Here is a 20,101-nt window from a genome sequence, read left to right on the forward strand (position 1 = left end):
GAGCCCACCCTCTCCATGAGCACGATCTCCAGGGGCACGCGGGTGCCGTCGGGCTGTGAGGAGGAGAAAATCAGTGCCTTCGGCAGGCCCGATGCTGCCCTGGGGCTGCTGTGCGGCGCCCTGCCTGGGAGTACCCCAGTGCCCCCATCGCGCAGCCTCCCTGGTGCTTGGGCTTCCTCCCGCCCAGGGGATGCTTGGGGGGTGCCCCCTGCCCCGCCCCGCCGCCGCTGTTTGGCGTGCCCAGGCCCGCGATGCTGCGGCCTGCACGCTGAGCCCACGCCCGCTGCCCCCGCCATCCCCCGCCTCCCGCTCCCCATCGGCGCCCCGGGATTCTCCCTGCCCGCCGCACCCCTCTGGCCCCGCTCACTCACCAGCTCGTCCCACTGCAGGACGCTCTCCCGGGCCACGCGTTTGATGGCCACCTGCAAGCCGAGGAGAGAGGAGGGAGGGCTGAGCTCCAGCCCCGCCCCTCCCCACCGCTGCCCTTCCTCCCACGCCCGGCCGGTGGCGGCCGCTCACCGGGCTCCCGTCGGAGAGGCGGATGCCCGAGAAAACGGTGCCGAAGCCGCCGCTGCCCAGCTGCGGGCCCAGCTGGTACAGCTCCTGCAGCTCCTTCTTTTGCCCTGCGGTCGAGAGCGAGCCATCAGCCTGGCGCCCGGGAACGTTCCCCCCCACCCCCCCCCCCCCGCAGGTGCCCGCGAGCGAAGCTGCTCTCACCTGCTTCCTGCTGCGCGCCCCCGGCCAGCGGCCGCCGCCCCGCAGCCGACGGGCCGGCGAGCGGCAGAACCGGGCCAGGGCAGCGCGCACAGGCGGCTGCAGGAGCCTCGGTGCAGCGGGGCAGGCCGGCACCGTCGCTGTCCCCAGCGTCGTGGGCTGGACTCTGCTCTTGACGACGGCCGGGGCTGCAGCCCGAGGCTTCGCCCAGGGGGGTCCCAGGAGCAGCTGCAAAGCAAGCAGGGCCTTCTGAAGCCGTGCCGTCAGAGGCACTGGGAAGAGGCAGCGACTAGGCTGCTCTCAGGGGCCCTGGCCTGGCCTGGCCGCGCCCCTCAAGAGCCCCGGGGGAGCCTCAGACGGCTCATCAGGAGATCTCACCTGCTATTAGAGAGCCCTTCGTGGCCCTCGAGAGCTGTCCTGGCACAGCTTCCTGGAGATGGAGGAACCTCCTTGGTGTCTCCAGGCTCGTCTCCACCCCCAGGCTCGGGCTGTCGCCAGCCGGCACAAGCGGCACAGCGTCCTGGCAGCTGCGGGATGGCCGCTGCTGGCTCCAGGACGCTTGCTGCTCGGCCAGCTTCGCCCGAGGAGGCTCCCCTGGATCGGGCTGGGCTCCCGTGTGGACTTCTGGGCTTTCCCCGGCCACCTCAAGGCTCAGGGGTGCGCCCGCGTCGTTGACGTCCGTGAGTCCAAGGGAGCTGGGAGACCTGTCCGCGGGCTCTGCACCCTCTGCAGGCTGACAGGTCTCACTGAGCCTCTGCCAGGGATGGAGGCTGCCAGAGATAGCAGAGGCTCCTGGCAGGGTGCAGGGTCTCTGACAGCCTGAGGGTCCTGCAGGGATGGCTCTCCCCTGCTGTGCCATCCCTGCAGGCCTTGAGGCTCTCCCAGGGATGGAGAATCCTGCTGGGAGCAGCCTCTCTGAGGGATGGCGGCCTGGGGAGGAGCTGGACGGGCCACAGCAGGGCAGGTGGCCTCGCTTCACCAGCTCCTCCAGCTCTTTCCACAAGGCCTGCCACATCCCCGAGTAGAGCGGCGCGCGTGTCCCATTGCGACCCCAGAGCCGCCGCATCAGCTCCTGCAGCTCCTGGGCCACTGCCACGCAGGGGCCGCAGCTGCAGGGCCTGCCCGGGGGGCTCGCGGGAGCACGCGGCCGCCTGCGAGGAGTCGCCCGAGGCCTGGGGCACCTGGGAGCCACAGGGGCTCCTCGGTTCCTCCGTGAGCCTCTGGGCCGGACCCCGGGGCGCTTGCTCCTCTTCGCTGTCCGTGCATGCCGGCTCCGTGGTTGCCGGTGGACAAGGGCCCACCAGAGAGCCACAGCGGCCAGCAGCAGGACAAGCGCGGTCATCAGGACGCCGCCGTCACTCGTGGCTCCGGCACGTCCCATCGCGACTGCACTGGCGGCTGAAGGCGCTGGCCCGTCTTATATAGCCACAGCGCAGTGATGTCACAGTGCCGCAGCCAGCACAGCCCTGGGACGTCACAGCCCTGCCTGATGCCAGCTCTTGGCCCCTTTGTGCCGTCACAGCCCAGCCCCCCTCCGGGATCAGCAGAAGCGGCTCCTGGCTCAAGATGGACGTGGCCACAGAAAGCCTGCTGGGAGCGAGAACGGGAGCTGAGCCTGTTGCAAGGCATCGTTCCCCGGAGCATGAGGCGCACCAGGGAGAGCGCTGGTGCCAGCAGCATCCAGCCCCCGGCTCCCGGGACGTCTCAGCGTTCCCAGCTGGAAAACCCCATTGTTCTGTGCCTGAGAAGACAGATCCTCCAGAGACAATGGGAGATGAAGTTCCTCTGTCTCTGGGCAGCTCTCCTGGAGCGGCTGTCGAGGGCAGCAAGAGTTTCTTGTTAGCGGCTCACTGACTTCTGCTGTGCCTCTGCTCTAAATAAATCGGGATTTGCCAAGGAGGGCTCATTGTGCTCCCCCTGCTCGGGCTGGGACTGGGATTCGCTTTCTTTCTTCCCAATAGCTGCCACGCCTTGGGTTTGCATGGCAATGCTGTGCACCAAACACGGGCGCTTTGCTTTCTGCTGAGCAGGGCTTGCCCTCTTCCAGGACTTTGCAGTGTCCCTTGGTACAGCAGTGCAATGTTTTCCACTGAGAAGGGAGGGATGGGCGTCGAGGACAGAGGCAACGAACGCACCTTAAACCCCTTGGCCTTGTCTCTGTCCTCATTTGTGAGGTGGCCGTCCACATCCTGGAAAGGGGACAATGACATTTCAATGTTATTTCTACAATGGGTTTTTTTTTTTTTCCCCCCACTAACGTATTTCAAACCGCTCTTTTTATGGTGCCCTGCATTTCTGGCCACCTTCATCTCCCGCTGAGCTTTCGCCACACCAAATTTCTCCCTCCAGGAGCTGGAAGCATCTGTGTATTCTTCTTCTCCTGACCTGGATTCCACAGGGCACACAGCTTCCTTTTCCATCCTCTGTCCCAGAGAAGATGCCTGTCCAGGCAAGCCAGCCTTGTGCCTCGCCTGCTTGCCTTCCCTCATTTGGATTTGGGCATCGCCTGCTCCGGTGCCCTTAGGAGGTGACGTTTCCAAAGCGACCAGCACTGAGGGAGCCCAAGACCTTCAAGAAGCATTTTCCCCAGGGACCTTGCTTAGCAGTTCCCTGAGCAGCCTGAAGTCTGCTCTCTTCATGCTCCGAGCTGGGGCTTTGCTGGCGCCCTTTTCCTCTTGTCAGAGGTCTGAGCCTCCATTTCTTTGGGGTGGCTGTGGTCCAGAGGGCCGCCAATCCCCGCTTGGCCCAGGGCACGTGGGGCTCAGACGGCGGCCTGGCTCTAGGGGGGCTAAGCCGGAGAGTCCGGGGCTGTGGGGAGGCTCCCGCCTTACTGGGAGGAGGCTTCCTGGGGAGGAAGAAGGCTCTGGCATGAGCCACGAGGCCTGGCGCGCATTTGCCTGCTGCCGATGGGAGGGAAAGAGAGAGGAAGAGTTCATCGGGGCTCCACCTGAAATGACGTTCTGCTGCTTCAGGCTCTTCTCAGAACTTTGGAGAGGAGACGTCTCTGTCCCTGACAGCCACCGAGCCTTAAAAAGCACACAGAGGGACCCGTGTGTCACTTCAGGAGACGCACCAAGAAGCCCTTGTCACTTTGTTTGAAAAGGCAGCTGTTGTTTCACTGTTGCATTTCTTGGCCCGGCCAAGCCCCTCCTACCCGCACTACAGCCTCTGCTTGAAGACACAAAGGACCATCCTGGAGGAAAGGCATGCAAAGCTTGACAAAGGCTGAAGGGAGCACTCTGATTTCCCCTTTCTGCCAAGAGGTTTCTTTAGCTGAACTTGCTGACAAGGACCAGACTTGACAGGCGGCAGTGGCTTTGTTGTTATTTTATTTCTCGGGCCCTCAGTCCTGCGTGGGATGCTGTAAGCGGGTGCTGCAGAGGCTCCGGCAAGGCGTCAAAAACGCCGGCCCAGCACCCAAGGGTGGCGCAAGATCTCCTCCAGCACCGGCCTGTCCATGGTGTTCTTTGCCAAACACCAGTGGATCAGAGCGGATGCTGCCCGGGTCTCTGACAGCCTCAGTGTCCTGCATGGATGGCTCTCCCCTGCTGTGCCATCCTTGCAATGTGGAATTCAAGAAGGCCAGTGGCCACTGTGTCCCACAGGCCCCTGCACACCCCTGCCGTTCCATTTTCCAGGGAAACCAAACTCATCATCTAGGAGCCTTGTGTCAGTTTTCAGGAGGCACTTGGCACTGTCAAGCCAGATGCAGTTGGTACCGGGAGCAGCTTGGGTCTCGGAGGCATCCTGCATAATGCGGATTTTCAGCTGGCTACCAGCCATTTTGGGCCTCAGGCCCCTGAACATGAATCCTGGCCTGTTTCCTTGGGAAACAAACCTCACCAGCCCAGGTTCCTGGAGTCACTTTTTACATGGCACTCGCAACTGTCAAACCAGCCCGAGTTGGCAGTGGTGGCAGCTGGGGTCTGGGAGGCATCCTGGGCAATGCAGAATTCCAGCAGGCAGCCAGCCACTCTGAGCCACAGGCCCCTGAACACTACTACCTGGCCTTTTCCCAGGGAAACAAACTCACCAGCCCAGGTTCCTGGTGTCAGTTTGTAGGAGGCACTTGGCACTGCACGATCACCTCAACCTGGCAGTGGTGGCGTCTGGCGTCTTGGAGACATCTAGCGCGATGTGGAATTTCAGCAGGCAGCCGACCATTTTGTGCCTCAGGCTCCTGAACAACTGTTCAGGCCTTTTCTCCAGGAAATAAAACTCACTAGCAAAGGTTCGGGTGACACTTTTCACGAGGCACTAGGCACTGTCAAACCAGCCCGAGTTTCCTGTGGTGGCACCTGGGGTCTGGGAAGCATCCTGTGCAATGCGGAATTTCACAAGGCAGCAGGCCATTTAGGCCTCAGGACCCTGACCAGCTGTTCAGGCCTTTCCCCCTGGATACAAAACTTACTAGCCCACGTTCCAGGTGTCAGTTGGCAGGAGGGATTTGTCACTGTCAAACCAGCCCAAGTTGGCACAGGTGTCAGCTTGGTCCAGGAGGAATCCTGCACAATGTGGAATTCCAGCAGCCAGCCGGCCACTATGAGCCACAGGCCCCTGAACACCAACACCAGCCCAATTCCCAGGGAAACAAAACTCACCACCCAGGTTCCTGCTGTCAGCTTGCAGGAGGTACTTGGCACTTTAAAAGCAGCTGGAGTTGGCAGTGGTGGCAGCTTGGGTCTGGAAAGCATTCAGCGCAATGTGGAATTTCAGCAGGCAGCTGACCATTTTCGGCTTCAGGCCCCTGAACATCCCATCAGACCTTTTCCCAAGGTAATAAAACTCACCAGCCCAGGTTCCTGGTGACACTTTTCATGAGGCACTTGGCACTGTCAAACCAGCCCAAGCTTGCAGTGGTGGCACCTGGGGTCTGGGAGGCATCCTGCGCAATGCAGAATTTCACAAGGCAGCTGGCCACTGCAGGCCACAGGCCCCTGAACACCACTACCAGCCCATTTCCAAGGGAAACAAAACTTACCAGCCCAGGTTCCTGGTGTCAGTTTCCCGAAGGCAATTGGCACTACAAAAGCAGCTCAAGTTTGCAGTGGCGGTGGCTGGGGTCTGGGAGGCATTCAGCGCAATGCAGAATTCCAGCAGGCAGCCAGCCACTGTATGCCTCAGTGCCCCGAACACCAATGCCAGCCCTTTTCCCCAGGAAACAAAACTCACCAGCCCAGGTTCCTGGTGTCAGTTTCCTGAAGGCACTTAGCAATGTCAAACCTGCCCAAGTTTCCAGTGGACCCACCTTGGGCAGCACAAGAGCCCAGCCAGGGCTGCACCCAAGATGAACCAAAATGGCCCCAAAATGCACGAGCGCTCCCAGGGTCTCTCCCTGGGATCAGTTCTGCTCCGTTTGCATCTTGCAGTTCATTGTCCCATTCCAGCTTTAGCCCAGGAAGTCCCACCCTGCTTGTTTTTCTCTCTCCAGCCCACGGGGTTTGTGCTCTTGGGCTGAGATTTGGATCATTTGTCCTTAGTGCCCAGCTGGACAAGGAATTGTTTTGTCTCCCTGCTCTACGCAGAGAGCTCACCATCCTCTCATATGAAGCCCAGATTCACACACTAAAGCAGCACAGAATGTGAAAATATAAAAGATAAACCTGAGGCATCACAGTATTCCCCAAAAGGAAAACACCACATTACCTATGCAGATTTTTTTCTTCCCCCTGCAAAGTGTTCATTACAAGTGCTGTGTTCTTTTCTATGAGAAGCAGCAACCTTAAAATACATTTCCCTGTGTCCTAGGTTGACTATATGATGCTTTTATCCCCAATCATCTTGTTCTGTTTATGTTGAATAATAAGTTTTGTACCTTTAAGACTTGTTCCAGAGAGTGAAGGGAAGAGAGAAGAAGCGTGCAGTTTGTTTTCAGACCCTGCACTCACTCCTCCACATTCCTTCTCCTGGACTGTGTTGTCTGCAAATGGACAGCAGGACAGAGCTCTCCTTTGCTTTTAGTTAGTTTAGCTAGCTGAGGCAAAGAAGTTCCCTGGACCGTGGATTTTTTTTTTTTCTTTCCCTTTTCTTGGACCTGTTCACACCTGCTCTGGACTGAACACCCAGCAGAGCACTGGCAGCTCACATCTGTGGCCACCGGGCCAGGCCTGGGCCGCGGCATTTCCAGCACCGGAGAGACTGATAAGGGACTGAGTGAGCTGAACTGCAACCTGGGGAGGGGACTTTCTGGGTTTGTCATCTCTTTTGGAGCAGCAAGGGGTTTTATTGTTTAATACTGTTTAAGTTTTATTGTTTAATAAATAGTTTTTTTCCACTTTTCTCCAAGGAGGTATTTTCTCCCGGACCGGTTGGAGGGAGGGGCCGATTGAATCTGCTTTCCTAGAGGAGCCCTTTGGGGGGTTCTCTCCCAAATTTGCCCTGAACCAGGACCCTGTAATGTCTTATTACAACGACAGAAGTAACCACTGTGTTTGTTTTGATCTTCATGAAAGCTGTAAATTCTAAATACTGCATTAATTGTATAGGCAATTGTGTGTATTTCAGTCTTTTTGCAATTATCCAACCAATTTTCATAGTCACTTAAAAATAATTTTATATAAAGCTTTATAACAAGGAGCTTTGGGTGCTTTAGCCTAAAATGTTCAGACGAATTATAACAAATCAGGATAAATTGTGACTGCAGCATATATTTATTAAATTTTGCAGAACTATTCAGGCAAAATTATTGGAATATAGTATCACATAGTTCATGTACATTGATAAAATAAAAATAATAGATGAGCATAGAACACTATTATGAAGGTCAAAGAAATAATATTTACTTAGATACATCTTAATGTGAATGAAACTTTGAATAATGACATCCTTAATTTAGCATTTCTTGTGTCTTGCTTTGTATCACACTTCTGGTACCATTTAGGAATTATACCATCAAATAATTCAAAAGTAAATTTTAGATGCTACATAAAAGATTAGAGACATTATCTTTCTAAGGGCACAGTATAAGTAATACTACAAGGCTTTCTAAACCAGGCTTATTTTAACTTGATACTTTTGTGCAGCACTGTAATCAAAAAATAGATTGGGGTCTTAACGTAAATGAAAGTGTCTATATCCAGATGTATATCTACTTTAACTTCATAAATGAAATATAAAACAAGCAAAATCTCAGGTGGTGAAAAACACACAGATTTCTAATGTCAATCAGCATAAATTGCATAAACCATCTAAGTAGCTTATAAAGCTGATTTTATTAGACACCTCACATGAAATGTGGGGTTTATACTATTTCCCAGCAGGGTTTCTCCCCGCTAGAAAAAGGTAATTTTAGTAAAGGAGGTATTTTTAAGTGCAGTTACATAAAAATTGAGATTTTTCTTATGTTTACAATACATTTAGAAAGTCTGACCTAAACCTTTTTGCTCTCATTGAAAGTATTCCCATTCACTTCAAATGCAATATAACATTGAGACTAAATTGGTTTCAAAGTCCAATTTACTAACAAACAGAGCAGCAGAGGACCACCAATGTTGCAAAACTTGTTTGCATTGTTGTCATTACCAGAAATGGGACAGAAAGTTGTTTCTTATGATAGAAAATGCTCACAGAACTTTATTTAGTGGGATTATTTAGGTGGGCTGAGGCCACCTCATCCTCCTGCCTGCTCAGGGCAGGGTGCATGGAGGGACCAGTGCAGATCAGACCTTTCAACACTGAGGGCATCACAAGATGAAACAGAAGATTTGTGTGTGGTACCTGCTGTGCAGCACTAGAGAAAAGCAGAAATAATTCTAATTATGCAAATTAGATGCAACCAGCAGAGATTTGGAGCTTTATTTGAGCAATATTTCCCCCATCTCTGCAAAATGCAGTGCTTTTAACAGCCATAAATTAGTTTGCCATCCATTTTTTAAAGCCCAGACACTACTCCCCATGTCACAAAATCCACAGCAGCAATGAACATGGGCTGATCCATACTCCTGCTATTCAGAGAGGGTAAAACAATAGGATATCCAGGCAAAGTTGACAAAACAGGAATGTTATGACTGCAGTGTCCTTATTCTCTCGTCCTAATTCCTGAGGCAGATTGCTACTTTCAGCCAAATTACCTGGATTCCCACAGAACATGGTGAAAGCAAAAAATTCCTCCCTCCCCAGCAAAGCATGGCAATTCAGAAGACCAATGTTAAAAACCAATTTAACCCAACTATTTCTCAGCAATTATTTATCATTTCCCTATCCCTAAAACCCCCAGTTGCCATTTTATGCAGAATTCACTCTACACAATCATGCACACAAGTGGAATAAAATCAGAGCAGCTGTGCAGAAACACAGCTTCCAACAAACCAATTTGTGTTTGGAGAGAGATGTTCCACTGTTTCCTGGACTATGCAGAGCAACAGGATGCAGCAGCTTAAAGGTTAGATTTGCAAGGAAAACCCCACAACTGACATTTTCAAAGCCAGCTAGGAAAAATGGACACCCATCTTGCCTTCATCATAAAGGAAATCTGCCTAAAAATCCAGGATTCTTTTCTCTTTTGCATATCTGGGATTCTACACTCAAAAAAACCTCTGCTAACAAGCTTGGAAATAAGACTCTTTTCCCTCTTTGTCACAAAGTTATCAAGGGCCTCTTTGTTCTTATGCTATGTGGTTCTTTAAAAAAGGAGAACTTTCATTTTGCCTATAATGTAAGTTGTGCCTTCAGAAACTACAAATATCCCCGAAACAACCCTGTGTGGGATCTGTTGATATCAGATACTTATTTCCCTCAGAAACACTCTCACAATGAAAGAGAAATAGCTTTTCATAAAGGAAACTAAAAGAACTTGAAAAGTAATACAAAACACAAGAAAATAATTTATTTCTAGCAGAGCTTTTCTGAAGTATCTATCTTTTTGGAGATGTGTCACAGTTTCCTAAAGGGTTGGTATTAAAAAAAACCAACAAAACTAAACACTTTAAAAACACACAGCAGGTTTCTTTAGGGATTCTATCAGGCTTCATTTCTAACTGATTCTCCAGAAGTGCATATCTTAAAAAAAAAGAATCCTGTTACACTAAACACTGATTTAGTGGGCAGATGAGATCCTTCACTCCAGCAATGTGCTCATGTTGCACCTGAAGAAGAATCTCTGGGGAGAATTGCTTGGCTCCACCTCCAGAAAAATAAATCTCTGCTCTCACCACACCCCACCTGGACCATTATTGAGGGAGCTGGGTGTAAAGTGCATTTGCATTTCAGTACGGTGTATTTTTGAGAGCCTGCTAATGCTGCACACCCTTGCTTGGACACACCACCCCTGTTTTCAGTTGGCATTGTAAGATTGGGCCCTTTCCATTGCCCTGTTTTCCCACCTCAAGGATCCCTCATATTTCCAAAGCTCCTTATCCCTCCTGTGAACTTTATCTCAGCAGCAGCCTGAAGCACCAGGCTCTGCTAACAAGGAGAAAGTCCCTAGTGAATCCTTGTCTGGTTTAATCTTTATTTTCAGGCCACTTCTTCTGCAACATACACTAATTAATTACTTTCCACATTCACTTGCCAAACCCTATTCCTTAATGAGCGAACCTCCACTGTGCCTTCTCTCCCTTTCTCTTTGACATCCTTTCCAGCATCTCAGAATTTCTGTCACCCATCAGGGCAGCTGGAATTTCAAACACATTACATCTTTGACCCATCCCTCTACTGATAAAACACAACTTTAGCCTTGCCTTCATCTCCTCAGCACTTCAGCAGCCACCCCTGAAAGGTTTTCCCCACTGTGCACCAGCCTCAGAAGAATTCCACTTTGTTCACACTTCTCCTCAAATACCACTTTCTCCTTCAGGAACTTATTTCAGTATTAGCAAAGGTCAGAAATAGCAAAGGTTACAATAACCATTTGCCACTTCTACTTAGATGACTTTAGATTATTTCGGTTCAAAATATGAACTGGGGAAAAATGATCTAAAATGGCACTTGAGTAATGCCATTTTTATAGCAGAGATGTTTTCTCTCAGCTTTAGGTAAGAGATTTTCCCTTCACCTAGATTATCCAAGCTTTATCTGAGCCCTCACTTCTTTCTGTAATGATCTTCAGCAGAGAAACCAAACAGGTCTTTCTCAAATTCTCTCTCCTGGAGTGCATCACTGCATTATGATTTTTGGTGGCACTGGCACAGGTGTGGGCAACATTTGTGCATGTTCACCCTTGGGTGCCTGACCTCGATGCATTCCTGCACAGGGCAGCATTGCTGGTCTTCGGGGAGGGCTGGAATCAGGCATTTCCCTGCTGCCCACGAGCAGTAAATCAGATTTCAGTTCAGGGCTGTGCAATGACCAAGAGAGACATCTGCTGGCAATAACAACAAAGAACCACCCCCACCAAAGCACCCCACATTTACCTGTGTGCATACACACCTAGCCACGACAGTTAACCATTCAGGGCTAATTGGAAACACCCAATCTGCTGAACCCACACGTTTCTTTGATGCCACCCTCTCCCAGGTGAAATCCTGTTTCATTTGTGATGCATTTCCTCTGGTTTTGTTGGAGTGGTTTGCTGCTTTCCTCCACAAATGTGGTCAGTGGGATGGATGCAGTTTGATACAAGAGGTGGTTGTTTACTAAAAGGATCACAAATCTAGTTCCAAGCTGGAATATGTGCTCTGAGTGCAAGGTATTTGATAAACATGAGTCCTGTAATTTCATCAAATGAATGAGAGGATGCCACCCATTAACCAATTAGTACACAGCAATTAATTGTAAAGGATCCAGCTTTGATGATCCCTTAACTAACATCAATGTACTGGCACCAAAGGAGGTGTAATCATTGGCACAGCTTGAGGGGGATGAAAATCCAGCCAGCCTGCACTGCTGGAGCTACACCCTAAAATTGGGACCAAGATCATTTTTAGCCAACTCTCACGTGAGCTATAAAGGAGAAAGCCTTCTTAGCCAGTGCCTAAAGTGCCACTTAGCCCCAGCCTTGTTCGCTTGGTTTGGGCTGGCTTGTGGCTTAATATTCATATTTAGAACTTTACCAAGAGCCAAGGGAGGAAAATGTGCCTCAAGGTGTTCAGATTTTTTTTTTTTTTCAGAGCTTGCAGGTAGATCAGTTTTTAATGCTGCTTTTATTCCATTTGTGCACCCTGCTCCACTTTGGTAAAAAGGTAACATCTAACCCACTCCTGGAGCCACCAGATTCCCATTTCCAGAACAGGACAGAATGGCCAAGAGGAGAAAACCCCAAGAACATAAAAATTACCAGACTTGAATGCCTTTAAGCAACTCCTGTCTTCCAGAAAACTTCTTGTTTCTTACCTCCTGTTGTGTTCTTCAAATAAGGCAGGCATTTTGAACTCAGTGGCACAGAAATCATCAGAGAGAGGCAGAGTCATGGCTCCTCTGCCAAAACCTCCAATTTTTGTGATTGAACACAACCATAAACACTGTAAGACTAAAAAAACCACTACTGAAAAATAGTTTGATTTATACCTTCTAGCCAAAACAGCACATCTCCTTCAGATCCTAAACATGGCACTGAAGAAAAAGTTAAAAATTCATTTCTTACACAGCGAGCATTTTTTTTTTTTGCATTTCTGTTAAGCAGTCCAAATTTCTATTTCAGGCACTAAGCCTCTGGTTAATTCTGTATTTAAATTGAAAATTCACCTCTTTACAAACTTTTTAATTAGCACTTTTTTCAAATTGTATAATTGTTAATTAGTTGCTCTCTGTTAATTTTAGGTTTGCTGGCAAAGTGCTCCGAAACTTCATAAATAGACCACTTTGGGGGTATTTGGTTTGCATCACTGTGAGGTGACACATGTGGCAGGCGAGCCACAGAGCAGGGAAGGGAGTGGCATCCTTCTGGAACCAACTCCACTGAGAAATCCTGCAGGTCATAAACTGAAACCAGGAGGAGCTCGGGAAAAACAATTACATGTTGTTAACAGCAAGTGAAATTTCTGTTCGTGATGAATAACGAATAATTAATAAAATTATTCCTTTTTCTGTTAGACACTGTGGTGGAGGTCATGTGTCTAACAGGACTGGGTGGAACAGCACCAACACCTCTTCAAACAGAAACAAGGGACAAATTAGAGGCAGGACAATTGCTCACACACAGAGTGGGGCTCTCCTGCTTCTCATCAAGAAACAGCACCCAAAAATGTCACAAATGTGAGAGACAAAAAGCACCAGGAGCAGAAAGAAACGAGGGGAGCAGGAGGGTCACAGCTCACTGCCTGCAGACACAGGCTCTGGGAGCACAGAAAAGCAGCTCCTGTGCCACAGACATATTTTATGAAAAACCCTTTCATTAGGGTCTTTTCTCCTGAGAAGCTGAGAGGCCTCAGAAACGAAATGTAAACAATAATTATCTGCTGCTGTGGAATGCAACAGGTGGATCTGTGATTGGTCTGATGTGGTTGTTTTTAATTAATGGCCAATCACAGTCCTGCTGTCTTGGACTCTCTAGTCAATCACAAGATTTTATTATCATTCCTTTCTCTTCCTTGCTAACCTTCTGATGAGATCCTTTCTTCTATTCTTTTAGTACAGTTTTAATATATAATTTTCTTTTAATATAATATATATCATAAAATATTAAATCAGCCTTCTGAAACACGGAGTCAAAATTCTCATCTCTTCCCTCATCCTGGGACCCCTGAGAACACCACCACACTCCTGGTGAGGTTTTTAGAAGCTTTTCCTCTGGCTAGGAGAAAATACAGCAATTTTTGCTGGAGATCTGAATGACAGGAAAAAAGGCTGGGAATTTGGGAGCTGAAAGAGGGAAGTTGGCATGAAATATGTAAATTTGGCCAACAAGGAACTCCAATACAATGAAATTGATTATAAAAGGCAGGGAAAAAAACCAACTCGGCTAAAAAAAAATCCTAAACTAAAAAGAAGAGATGGCAGAATATTCATGCTTGAACACCAACACAATTCTCAACCATGTGCAACAATGTGATTTATTAGTATATATTTTAAACAACACATCAGATGTTAAATCCAAATTTTTGCTATAACCTTTCAATACATCAGCAATGAAAATCTGGGTTTTTTTATCTGACATCAAAATTTACTGTAAAAGGGGAAGACCTGTAGCTTAGTGGCTTTTACAGATATTAGGAGCAACCTGTGTGAAAACATGAATTCAAACACACACTCTCAATATTTCTGAGTATCAGTAGTTACTGTCATTAACACTGCAGTCTAACTGCTACTGCCAATAACATGAGAATATTTCAGCTGCCCTCAGACTTCATAATTTTAATTCACTATTCTTAACAAAGCCTCTCAAAGAGCTGTTTTGTTTGTATTCAGAGAAGTAGTGGAGGGAATGCTGTCACTACAGACTTTGCTGGCTAGATAAGCAAAAGATTTGCTTCTCCAAAGCAAACACTCTCATAAGCACTTCAGCTGTCAGCAGCTAAACACACAGAGATGAAGGTGCCAAATGTGACAAACTGTGACACACCCACAAGTATGTGTCTGCCTCCCTCTGCCAGATCACAGCTGTGTAGCTGTGATGGCCCCAGCATTGGTAACTGCACCCCAAAAAACACACACAGACTTTTGTCTCTAAACTCTGCTTTTTGTGTCATTTATGTCTGCCTACATGCAGAGCAACTGCACCCAAAAAACACACACTGAAACTTTTGCCTCAAAACTCTGCTCTTTATGTCACTTATGTCTGCCTACATGCAGAGCCCAGGGCTAAATGCTTCCAGTTTTGGTACCAAATTTTCAATGCCAAAGGTGAAGGCAGGTGTGTGAGCTGTGTGTAACATTTTAAGTAAGGCACAGGGATCTTTGCTAAAAGCAGAGTTTTGTTCACCTCTCATAGCATGGCAGTCTTGATGGGCAGAAAAAACTGTCTGAAATTCATCAAAGGCCAAAAGGTCCTGCACCTGGGGAGGAATAACCCCAGGCACCAATCCAGGCTGGGGGCCAACCTGCTGGAAAGCAGCTCTGTGGAGAAGGACCTGGGGGTCTTGATGGACAAAAAACTCTGTCCCTGAGCCAGCAACGTGTCCTGGAAGCCAAGAAGGCCAATGGCATCCTGTGGTGGATTTTCCCACCCTCCACCCCCAAACATTGCCAGCACATCAGGGAAATGATCCTGACCCTGAGCATGAGGGAAAACTTCTTTACTGTTCAGGTGACTGAGCACTCGAACAGGATGCCCAGAGAGAATCTTGTTATCAGACAACTGCTCTGATCAGTGTTTATTTCAAATACCTGTGTTCCATTTACAAAATATGCAACCTGTACTGGGATTGCACTGGTACTGGAACTTTAATTATTTAGGCACGTTGCATGTAACACAACACACATAAACTCTAACTTGGAACTCTACCCCTTAACACTGTGTTGTTATTACATTGCAAAGGTTCCATATTGCTGGAGTTTCGTACCTCCTTGATGTTTCTCATAGGCAGCTCCTCTCAGCACTCTTCCTTCTTCTCACAGCAGCCAATTGACTCCAGCTCCCCTTAACCACCCAACCCACTCTTTTATAACACTCTTCTTTTCATTGGCTACAGCTGCAGCCTGTTAGAGTCAGGACTGTTCCCAATCTCAAATAACTGGCTCAGCTGCAACTCCTTAAGGGGTAAGATTACTTTCTATACTACCTTTATTTTCTTATATCGTATCTCCCTACAACACTGTGCTTTAAAACAAAATACTGAGTGATTCCTGCCACTACTTTTCTGTCCCCACCACTTTTCGGGGCACTGACTGTTGCTCTGGTGACAGCCAGCACCTGTAGATCTGACAAGTTCCAAAGCATTTACATCAGCATTTGGCTGAGAGCACTGAGCACTTAAAAGTGCGCAGAAGTTCTGCTTCTAGAAAATCTTTTTGGTTTATTCAAGGGAAGGCTTGAAAAATGAAATTTACCTCAGAGTACACAGGAATCCTTAGGGGCTGTGCACTGTTGAAGTCTGCTCAAGGTTGCATTAGTAGTTGCATTAGTAGTGCATTTTAACTGAATTTATTGATCCTGACTAACCTCCACAGCCCCTGCAGTCACCAATACTTTATCAACAGTACTGGTACAGCACCTCTGTTACTAGGGTTGTCCAGAATACCTCAAATCAGCTTAAATCCATCCCAAAAGTCCTCCTGCTGGAAGCCTGAGAGGATCTTTTTGGCCGGCTCTGAGCTCCACAGAAGCAATCAGCAGTGCCCTCACTTGTTGCCTAGGGCTGGAGGAGGGGTGTCATATTTAATGGAAAGAAGCCAGGCTGAAGAAATAAACACCAACCAGTGTTAATGACAGGTCTCATCCTCAAATAAACTCAAGCAAAATGGAAAATTCTGGGGAGTAGGTGAACACATATCCCCACCCACCAAACCCCCAGAATCCTCAACAGCAGACATGCAGAGCATCAGCCATCCATGCACAACCCCCTGAAGATGAATTTTTCCCTCATTTCATCACCAACACCCTTCCATCGTCAGTATCTGGCTTATTTCACATACAGCCCTGAAGAAAATCCTCAAAAAGTTAAAGACTTTTAGGACAGTGCCTTCCTCACTTCCTTTAACCAGTGCTGCTTCCAGTGTTTACTGCATCCTTTCAAACACCCATTCCCGGCCCAGAAATTAAACTGCTGGGTTGAGGTGTTTGGGGGGTGGGTGTGTTTTGGTTTGGGGATTTTTTTTATGTCTCCAACTATCCATGGCCTTTATTTTACATCAAAGCTGATGCACAACCGCGGGGTCTCATTGCTACTCGACACATTTTGCATGTACCAACTCCCTCTCGCTTGACTGATGCCTGCGTTGGTTTGTTTGCTGTCACTTAGCGACTTTGGGGGTTTTGCTCCTTTGTGCGGCAGTGACTACACCCGTACTTCGCGTGCCTCCTCTAACCCGGCTCCATTCCCGCCATTCCACAGGAAAACAGGGAAGACGCTGGGGACAGACACAACAAGCGAGGGAAAGGAACGGGGCAGCCTGCGGCCGGAGGGGAGCGTGCGGAGCCCAGCCAGGGCGGCTCCCCGGCCGGGGAACCTCGGGGACAACGGCGGGGCTGTCCCGGGGAGCCTCGGGGACAACGGCGGGGCTGTCCCGGGGAGCCTCGGGGACAACGGCGGGGCTGTCCCGGGGAGCCTCGGGGACAACCGCCGGTCTCCCCGGGCGGCGCCGGGCGCCGCGGGGACAACGGCCGGCAGCGGCGGCGCCTCGGCTGCGCCATGACCGTGCAGCGCCCGTCGTGGCCGCCGCTGTACTTCCCGCACTTCCACGGCACCGAGCCGGTGCCGCGGCCGGCCGGCGGCGCCTGGGCCCCGCTGGCCGCGCTGTGCTGGCCGTGGCAGCCGCTGCCGGCCGCGGCCGGGCCGCCGCGCTATGCCGCGCTGCCCGCTCCCGTGGTGCCGGAGCCGCCGCGCCTCTGCTGCCCGCCGGGAGCGCCGCGGGCCGGGGACGCGGCGCGGCGACCCCCGGAGCTGGCGCAGCTGCAGCTGCAGGAGGAGATGTGCGAGCTGGGCATCCGCCTTAAGGAGCTGGAGCTGGCGGCGCTCATCGGCGACGGCTTCGACGCCAGGCAGTGTGCGTGCGCGGCCCGCCGCGGGGCTGCGCGGGGCGGTGCGGGCGGAGCTGCGGGCACCCGGCACCGGCACCGCCCCGCACAGCCCGGCCGCGGGTTCCCCCGGCAGTGAGCCCTAAAGCAGGCTGAGTGTGGGGCGGGTTTTGGGTATCTCCGCCCCGCAGCGCCGTAGAGCCAGCCCGGGGAGACTGCGGGGCAGCGCAGGTGCGTGCGGGAGCACGGCGGCACTGCGGGGACAAAAGGCTGTCCCGGGTCAGCCGGCCCGGTCACCGCCCGCGGGGAGCCGGCTGAGGGCACGGGTTAGTGGAGTCACACGAACTGAGGGCGTAGTCACTGCTGCACAAAGGAACAAAACCCCCAAAGTCGCTAAGTGACAGCAAACAAACCAACGCAGGTATCAGTCAAGCGAGAGGGAGTTGGTACATGCAAAATGTGTCGAGTAGCAATGAGACCCCGCGGTTGTGCATCAGCTTTGATGTAAAATAAAGGCCACGGATAGGTGGAGGCATAAAAAAATCCCCAAACCAAAACATACCGGACCCCGCAAAAACTCAACCCACACCAAAAGAAACCACCAACCGAACAGAAACCCTGCAGTTAAATTATAAGTGAGCTTGGCGTTTTAATTTTGCAACCTGCTGGCCATGAAGAAAATGTAGGGAATAAAATAGTTCAGCAGATGATGATGGTACTGAGAGTTCAGGTGGTGAGGCCAACAACTGTTAGGATTTCATGCTCATCTTTTCCTCCAAGGTCACAGGAAACATTCAGGAGTGCAATGGTTGCAAGAACACAGGGAAAATGCTTATCAGATATTTATGCATTCAAAGGAAGATCTCAAAAGAAATTCCAACTGCTAGTTTGCATATATTTTCTCCTTCATTATAGCAATACACACCACTTTCCATTTTTAATACCTACTATTTTGAGAAACTCTAGTTTTCAGGTATTTGCTAGCCAAGGCATTGTAAGGATTATTAGTTTGCTTAATACATTATAGGAATTACTTAAAAGTATTGTAAATTATTAATGACATCAATTAATGACAAATTATGTTTCATTCCTGTTTAGATAAAATCCTGAAGGCACTGGAAGAAAAGAAGATACAAAGCATGAAAGCAATGCAGAACCTGAAGTAATGTCCACCAACACACTGAGGATTATTTCAGCTGGTTATTTTGCCACTGTCGCTGTGGACTGTTTTAATGGGTGTTCAATATTGGGTTTCTACTCACCATATGCTGTTCTTCTATTAAAAATATAGCATATTGTTGACTTGTGTATTATTTGTCTGGTACTAGTTACTGATAACACTACTGGGTATTTGAACTTTTTTATCCAATTATTTTATGCAGGAAGTATATGATATTTTCTTCATAAACACTGAGAAATTAACACTATTTTTGTCAGGATTCACAGCAGTCCATATCTGCAGCTGGGAAACAGAAATGGCAATATAAAATATGGTTGGGTTTTGTTTTAATTCTAAGTATATTAGTGCAATTTTGAGTAAACAGGTATGGCCAAAAGTCCTAAGCCTCTAAACCAGCTTAAAGAACCACTTTCACATTAGCATAAAAATATTTTTTATAATCACAGTGTATTTTTTTATTACCATAAAATTACAGAAGCTGTGGCTTGAGTTGGTTTTTCACAGAGCAGGCACATGACATTGAGTGTTAACTGATATTTTACCATTATTTTAGGAATAACAGTGCTTAGGCTAAAGCCCGTGGCAGCTTTTGAAGTGACAGCATCCTGATGTTTGGAAGGCACATCCAAACATCAGGATTTTTACTTTCATAAGTAAAAATGGACAGAGGCAGGGATGGCAGACTGAAGATCTGGACAGCATTCAGCATTCAAAAATAATGCCATACATTAAGAACACCACAAAGCAGCAAATAGGCTCCTCAGACTGAGAAAAAAAATACTGATTTTTCCTATTCCATTTCCAAAGCAGTAGGTGGCAGCATGAAATAATAAAGTTACTGACCCTGAGGCTGCAATATTTTGGCAAAGAGCTTTATTTTTAAGAGGAATAATTTAACCTCTGTTTTTTTAACTGTGTTCAAATTGCTCAGCTGTGAAATGTTTTAACACAATACAATATCAGAATTTAATTTCCTCTTACTGTTTATTGCAGCATTCATCCTTATACTGCCTCAATCTTTCCAGCCAGATTTTGATGTACTGTACAGAGAGTTTATATTTAAAAAAAAAATCTAGTTTATAACTCCCATTTGTCAATCATCAAACTACAGCAATCACATTTTAATGTGATTACAAATGAACATCAGAACACTTTAGAAATCTGGGCTGCAGTGTTTCCCTGCTCCCTCTGCAGAAAGAGGATAAAAGTCTCTCAAAGGGTTTTGAGGCTTAAGCAGAAGTGGTTAATTGCTGTGAAAATGTGAATGGTTAAGCTGAAATTGTTGGTTACTATGAAAATGAGAACCCTGTTAGTACCCAAACTAAAGACCAGAAAACAAATTTGGATTGGACAAAAAGGGCCAATACACAGAGGCCTTCAGAGGCTTTGTGGACAAGTGAGGGCTTTAAAATCAAGTTAGGTAACAGAGAAACTATCTTCATTTTCCCAATCTCCAGACCAGTTTAGTTCCTAAACCACCCTAAATTTTCCAAGGTTATTGCAAGGGCCAACAGAGGTTTCCATCACATGGAATTGCTGCTACCTAACAATTGCTTCTCAGCTTTTACCAAGTCTTTCACTTTACATCCAGCTCTCATCAGCCATTATTCACTTTTTTTCATTATTCCTTTGTTTTCTTGGCTTAAGCAGAGCTGCTTCCATGGCACAGAGTTGAAATATTTTCCATCTGTTGTTCTGTTTTTTATATGGCCTTTATG

At 48.8% G+C, this 20,101-nt stretch overlaps 1 protein-coding gene across 1 annotated transcript; it reads left to right on the forward strand.

Moving 5' to 3' along the window:
- Positions 1–16,877: 16,877 nt before the first annotated feature.
- C6H11orf91 (chromosome 6 C11orf91 homolog) lies at positions 16,878–18,369 on the forward strand. Its single transcript, XM_059848158.1, has 2 exons — positions 16,878–17,232; positions 18,302–18,369. The coding sequence occupies exons 1-2, from the start codon at positions 16,878–16,880 to the stop codon at positions 18,367–18,369; spliced, it is 423 nt and encodes a 140-aa protein (XP_059704141.1).
- The last annotated feature ends 1,732 nt before the right edge of the window (positions 18,370–20,101 follow it).

The sequence above is a fragment of the Haemorhous mexicanus genome, chromosome 6 (assembly GCF_027477595.1).
Source record: "Haemorhous mexicanus isolate bHaeMex1 chromosome 6, bHaeMex1.pri, whole genome shotgun sequence".
Taxonomy (NCBI): domain Eukaryota; kingdom Metazoa; phylum Chordata; class Aves; order Passeriformes; family Fringillidae; genus Haemorhous; species Haemorhous mexicanus.

Excerpts from the sequence above, each read along its gene's own strand:
- C6H11orf91 (XM_059848158.1), top strand. The coding sequence starts at position 16,878 with ATGACCGTGCAGCGCCCGTCGTGGCCGCCGCTGTACTTCCCGCACTTC. Across the intron at positions 17,233-18,301 it reads CGGCTTCGACGCCAGGCAGT|ATAAAATCCTGAAGGCACTG; the intron begins GTGCGTGCGCGG and ends ATTCCTGTTTAG.